Source organism: Malus sylvestris, chromosome 11, assembly GCF_916048215.2.
Source record: "Malus sylvestris chromosome 11, drMalSylv7.2, whole genome shotgun sequence".
NCBI classification, from domain to species: domain Eukaryota; kingdom Viridiplantae; phylum Streptophyta; class Magnoliopsida; order Rosales; family Rosaceae; genus Malus; species Malus sylvestris.
The window spans coordinates 5,403,491-5,410,020 of record NC_062270.1 but is presented as its reverse complement, the minus strand read 5'-3'; the positions used below and the strand labels follow the sequence as shown (position 1 = coordinate 5,410,020).

At 40.7% G+C, this 6,530-nt stretch overlaps 1 protein-coding gene across 3 annotated transcripts; it reads right to left on the bottom strand.

Annotated features, from left to right (window-relative positions):
- Positions 1-3,290: 3,290 nt before the first annotated feature.
- LOC126589668 (uncharacterized) lies at positions 3,291-4,906 on the bottom strand. Of its 3 annotated transcripts, none has more exons than XM_050255039.1 (4): positions 4,454-4,906; positions 4,146-4,334; positions 3,991-4,047; positions 3,291-3,636 (listed from the first exon to the last, which is right to left on the bottom strand). In XM_050255039.1, exons 1-4 carry the CDS (start codon positions 4,571-4,573, stop codon positions 3,487-3,489), a joined length of 516 nt encoding a protein of 171 aa, XP_050110996.1. In that variant the 5' UTR covers positions 4,574-4,906; the 3' UTR covers positions 3,291-3,486. The 3 variants fall into 3 exon arrangements, 2 of the variants coding, with proteins under 2 accessions (XP_050110996.1, XP_050110997.1); XR_007611890.1 differs by lacking the exon at positions 4,454-4,906 and adding an exon at positions 3,727-3,783 and having other exon boundaries at positions 3,403-3,636; positions 3,960-4,047; positions 4,146-4,206; XM_050255040.1 differs by lacking the exon at positions 3,991-4,047 and having other exon boundaries at positions 4,454-4,905.
- Positions 4,907-6,530: the final 1,624 nt, after the last annotated feature.

Genomic DNA, 6,530 nt, shown 5'->3' with positions numbered 1-6,530 from the left:
TGAGACTTATGAGTATCAAGGTGCAGTAGCACATGGTAGGAGTTCCCCAAGTCTCCGGTTGAGGGAGTTGACGAAGGATGTGTCTTGCTAGTAGCCAAGTTTCCAAAGTAACAAAACTTCACCATTTTCCTTTCTAAGTGGTAACCCAAAACTCCTCATTCATATATATTTGTTATGAAAGTTGTTAGGCCCAAAGAAGAGGAGGCCTAGGCAATTTTTTTTTTTTGAATTTTCAAATTTTCTTATTTTTGAATTTTTGAATTTTTGAATTTTCGAATTTCTGAAAAAAAAAAAAATATATATATATATATATATATATATATATATATATATTAAGTTTTATAGGTGAAGATTTGTTGGTGAAGCTTTGAGGTTGAAGCTTTGTTGGGTACCAGGAATTGATTTTGCTTCACACTATCTTGATCAAGATAATGTGAAGCTTTTGAGAATTTGTAGTTGTCCTCCATTGATGAAGTTTTGTTGAATTTCCTTTTTATTTTTTATTTTTTTGAGAAACTAGAAATTTGAAAATGTGGGAGAGACAACATATACAAATTTTGCTTCCACACTTTGAGCAAGAGATTGTGATGCAAGCCACACCTTGTAGTAGTCGAAGGTTTGGATGAACCATATAAATTGAATTTGCTTCGAACAGTCTTGAATTTGCCTCGAAGTTTTGAGAATTGTAGTTGCCCTCCATTGATGAAACTTTTGTTGGCACCATAAATTGGTTTTGCTTTACACTGTCTTGATCAAGAGTGTGTGAAACTTTTGAGAATTATGGTTGCCCTCCATTGATGAAGGTCTTGTTGGCACCATAAATTGGTTTTGCTTCACACTGTCTTGATCAAGAGTGTGTGAAGCTTTTGAGAATTGTGGTTGAACTCCTTTGATGAAGCTTTTGTTGGCACCATAAATTGGTTTTGCTTCACATTATCTTGATCAAGAGTGTGTGAAGCTTTTGAGAATTGTGGTTGCCTTCCATTGATGAAGCTCTTATTGGCACCATAAATTGGTTTTGCTTCACACTGTCTTGATCAAAAGTGTGTGAAGCTTTTAAGAATTATGGTTGAACTCATTTGATGATGCTTTTGTTGGCACCATAATTTGGTTTTGCTTCACATTGTCTTGATCAAGAGTGTGTGAAGCTTTTGAGAATTGTGGTTGCCCTCATTTGATGAAGCTCTTGTTGGCACCATAAATTGGTTTTGCTTCATACTGTCTTGATCAAGAGTGTGTGAAGCTTTTGAGAATTGTGGTTGAACTCTTTTGATGAAGTTCTTGTTGGCACCATAAATTGGTTTTGCTTCACACTATCTTGATCAAGAGTGTGAAGCTTTCTACAAGTTGTAGTGTTTGCATTGTTATAGAGGGGAAATGTCTGAAGCAGATGCAAGAGGGTTAAATAGCTTGATCTTCGTATGCCATGCACTGAAGTTGTTGGCTTGCAATAAGACTTTGTTGGTGACTATAACTCTTGTTGGGCATAAGTGCTCCCCTAGTTGAGTTGTCAAGCTCAAAGGTTTTTTATTACTTGTGAATGTTAGGAGTTCACATGTACAAGTTGTACCACTCGTCTTTTGGTAGGTGGAATGAATGGTGAGTTACTTTCATCACTTGGTTGGTGGTACGAAGGTGAGTTCCTTCATCACCTTTTATCACATTTCATCACCTGGTTGGTGGCACGAGGATGAGTTCCTTCTTCACCTGGTTGGTGGCATGAATGACAAGTTGCCAAATGATATTAGAGTACGGGTTGTACATTTCATCACCTGGTTAGTGGCATGAAGATGAGTTTATTCTTCACCTGGTTGGTGGCATGAGTGGCAAGTTGCCAAATGATATTAGAGTACTGGTTGTACATTTCATCACCTGGTTGGTGGCATGAGTGGCAAGTTGCCAAATAATATTAGAGTACGGGTTGTACATTTCATCACCTGGTTAGTGGCATGAACGAGAGTACGGGTTGTACATTTCATCACCTGGTTGGTGGCATGAAGGAGAGTACGGGTTGTACATTTCATCACCTGGTTGGTGGCATGAAGATGAGTTCCTTTTTCACCTGGTTGGTGGCATGAATGGCAAGTTGCCAAATGATATTAGAGTACGGGTTGTACATTTCATCGCCTGGTTGGTGGCATGAATGAGAATACGGGTTTTACATTTCATCACCTGGTTGGTGGTATGAGTGGCAAGTTGCCAAATGATATTAGAGTACGGGTTGTACATTTCATCACCTGGTTTGTGGCATGAAGATGAGTTCCTTATTTACATTTCATCACCTGGTTGGTGAGAATAAGGGCAAGGTGTCGAGGCACATTGTAGCAAATGTCAAAGACACAAAGTATGTTGAACCCTTTCGAAGCACAATTGGCTTATGTATGGATGTGTTGGAATGTATGATGTTTATGTATGAATGTGTTAGAATTTATGATGTTTATGTATGAATGTGTTGGAATGTATAATGTTTATGTTGATTGATATGAGTAATGCTTATGAATGTTTTGCTATGCATGAAGGGACCTATGTTTTTGATATGTGAACCATGTTGGTTGTAAAACTTAGTATCACATACTTTGTGTCAAAGTACGCATATTGAAGCTTTGAGTTGGAGTATAAGGGTAGGTCAGCATAGACCAAGTGTTCTAGTGCTAGGAACGCAAAAGACTCAGAAGAAGTTGTCTGAATTCTCTCTTCTTTAAATATTTGCCGAATGGCTTGTGTGACAAAAGATCTCAAGCGGTTGAGAGTAAAAACATTTGTAATGTGTATGCCTTCTTATAATAGCATTTCCTTCAGTACCTAGTCCTCCACTTTGAAAGAGTAAGGCTTGGCCTCATAGTCATAATAGTCGACGGTACGTTCACCCCTGGTTGTCTTGATACGAACTTTTATCCTTCTTGTTGTAATGAGCTTGCTGAGAGTAAAAATCCTTCCTCTTACCAAGAGACAGATACGTTTGGTGACTTAGCGAGTAGCTAAATGAGGTAGGAGATGATGCAATGGGTGTCTGAATGGCCAATATCTCCTCACTTGGTAGAACTTGACTTCAATTTCCCATTTGTTGATAGGGGTTAACCATATGGGGGTAGGGTTGGGTTCGGTTCTTATCGGTTTGGTTTTTTGCCAAAACCGAAACCAAACCGAAATTTCGGTTCGGCCCATATTTTTTTCGGTTTTTTTCGGTTCGGTTTTTTTTTCGGTTCGGGTTCGGTTTTTTTTCGGTTTTTTTTTTTTTTTTTTCCTCCAAGAAAGTCTTGGAAATCAACATAAGCACAAGAACTAACAAATTAGAATCAAGGCAGATATGGATTATTTTACGTCAATGGGACAATCCCATTCAAATATGCAACTAAAAGAAGAAAAAAGTCGAAGTGTCCGAATAGAATATTGGGCTCAATAACTGTAAAACCCACAGAAGCAGCTTCTGCATCATTAACATATCTATCTTAACAATGGCATTATTCAAAACTTCAGCTGCTTTTCTCACACATTGCAGGGAGGCCAACTTACAACCACACCAAGGAAAGGCCAAGAGCATCTAAGAGAGGCAAGAGTATGCCAAAGCTTTCTCCTCACTGAGCTCCTCTGCAGTTGCATCCAACTTCTTCCTCGAGAACTCGTCAATAGAGAGTCCTATACAATTGTGAAACAAATGTGTATTAGAACTTTGAATGTTCACATTCTATTCAATTGTTGAGAAATGCAGAGACTACAGACTCTTACCTTGAACAATCTTCCACCAATTGAACTATTTTCATATCCACCAACTTAAGCTTTTATCTGCCATCTTAACTAGTTATACATCATTGCTTTACATCACCATTTAAATGCTACAAAATTTCGCAAAGTTTATTTTCTTTTCAAACTGACTTCTACTCATTTATTTACTATCGAAATGATTTCAACTATGCATGTCAATCTCTAACAAAAGCTATTGAAGAAAAACAGATCTCAACCTCATGGCTTGTCTTTAAAACAGTAATGTACCCAAAATTTGAGGAGCTTTTCTTTCTCAAACTCGTACTCTATCTTATGGTTGTCCAACTGCACAATTGAATGAGAAATTACAGTCAGTTACATAAGAAAACTCAGAGAAGAAAAAATTTGCATGTAACGGAAAGTGAAGAAAAACATATCTCAACCTCATGGCTTGTCTTTAATTCCACATAAAACCTCCTTCCATCATCAGTTGAATCACAGCAATCCATTTCAGCACCCATCAGAATACGATGAGCCCTTAATTTTGTTTTGATCACAGAACAGTATTCAACATTGGCATCAACATTATGTATCGGTCCATCGCCTCTTCCTGGATCTCTCACCCAAGCTATCTGATAATCAACAAACAAACAGACGAAAGCTCACATTTTTCTTTCTGTTTATCTATTTTCTCAGCAACAAAAGAGAACCCAGAAAATTCACGAGAGAAATTACGGAGAGGAGTCAATACCGGGAGGACTTTGGGGCCGAGAAGGTGAGAGGACTTTCGGAGGGTATGCGGGTCGGGCAAGGACCTGGAGGAGATGGATTTGAGGTCCATGTTGGTGAGCTCCACTTGGATCAGGATCATCGCCTTCACTTGTTCGAGGTCGCCGAAGCACACGGCGAGGGCGAGGTGTGAGAGATTGAGAGTGAGAAGGGTCGCGCCGTCGCGGGTCGCCTGGGATTCAAGACCAAGAGAGACATAGAGTTTGAGAAAGACAGAGAGGAGGCTCGGCTGCGCGAGAATGTTACTGGGTTAGTTAGGGTTACACTGGAGGCAGGGAAGGGAACGAGAGAGAGAAGAGGGGAATGAATAAAAGGTGTGGCTGCTAGGGTTAACTTAAAGGGGATTTCTCAAAAAAATTAAAAAACGTTTCTGAAATGTTGGAGGCATGAGGGTTCGAACCCTTGCGCTGCAACTTGAAAATTTTCCCTGAAACCAACTTGGCAACAGGTTTTGTTTTGTTATGATTGTATGAATAAACTATTTATAATATTGAAAAAAATAATTAAATATATATAATTCGGTTCGGTTCGGTTTGGTTCGGTTTTCGAACCTCAAAAACCGAAACCGAACTGACCAGATTCGGTTCGGTTCGGTTTGACAGTTTCGGTTCAGTTTTTTTTCGGTTCGGTTTTTTTCGGCCTCGGTCCGGTTTGGTTTTCGGTTTTTTTCGATTTTCGGTTTTTTGAACCCACCCCTATATGGGGGTTCCCTTGGTATGTCCTTACTTCGGCGGAGACGTGGTTGTAAACATGTGTCATCATCTCAGAGTAAGTCTTCCAAGTGTTGGCATTGATCATGTACTTGAAGAAACAATCACGTAGGCCTTGAGGGCAGTCTTGTCATCTACCTCAGCGCAGCGAGAATACTCATAGCTGAAGCGACCGACATACTCTCGTAGTGACTCATCCTGCTTCTGGCGAATAATGTACTGCAAAATGCAAGTGATCGGTCTGGAAGATGTGTTGAGAGACAAACAGTTTCCTCAATTCCTCAAATGAGTCTACTGTCTCAGGTGGAAGACGGCAATACCAGTTTAGAGCTCCGCCAGAGAGAGTGGGTATGCATCTGATATGCCATGGTGGACTCAAAGAGGTTAATGTGTTCAATTGGGTCTTCCCTTCCAGTATAGAGTTGTAAACCAAGCTTTTGTTTTGTCTTCGCTTGAATGGGGTGTCGAGGATCCTTCTTATGAGAGGGGCAGGCCTAGGTTGGTTCCAGTCAGGTATCTCGGCCTTCAACTTGTTTACTTCCTCAAAAAGTTGTAGGATAAGGAGGTCCTAAGTGGAGTCATGTACCACTAAAATTTTCTTTCGTAAGTCTCCATCGTCTTTTGGAAGTAGGAAATTTTAAGCAAAGGCGTGTGATTTTTTCTTGGACTCGCTGTACTGACTTCTAAGGCGAGTCTGTCGGAATACCTCAGAGTCCCCCGTACCTTCATGTTCCTCTGGGACCTGTCGTTCTTTCCCTAGATTGACAGTTGGCCTAGGTCGTGAGAGGGGACCGAGTATTTCAGAAACCCTTGGGTCATTGATCTTCGAGCATGTGTGGAGGGGATTCTCTCGACGTTGCTTTAGGAAGTCTCGGGAGTCACGATAAACGGCTTTTGATCATTCCAACCCTTATGCAAGGAGGTGTCTTCTTCCACTTCTTCTACTTCGGGTCGAAGTATCTGGGTTGAGAGAAGTCTCATGTTGATCAATGTTTTGATGATTAGCTCGCTCTTCATCAGAGATACCCATGTCGAATGAGGGTGACCCTCCGTGTTGGGGGGCACCCAAATGATGGTTGATGTCCACAGGGGCAACGAGCTCGCGTGTTTGAGTACGCCTAGTTTCGTGGAGCATCTCAAAGAGTTTCTCATACTGCTCCTGGAGGACCACATTCTTTATTGCTATCTTGTTTTTATGAGCTTCTAGCTCATGGACTTTAGCTTGAAGAGCAACCCTCTTTCCTTCCTTCTTTCGTTGCTTCGCACTAGGTGCAAAATGGGTGTCATTCTGTGTGTTGTGGCTTCCTTCGCTCCCCATGTCGGAGAGGG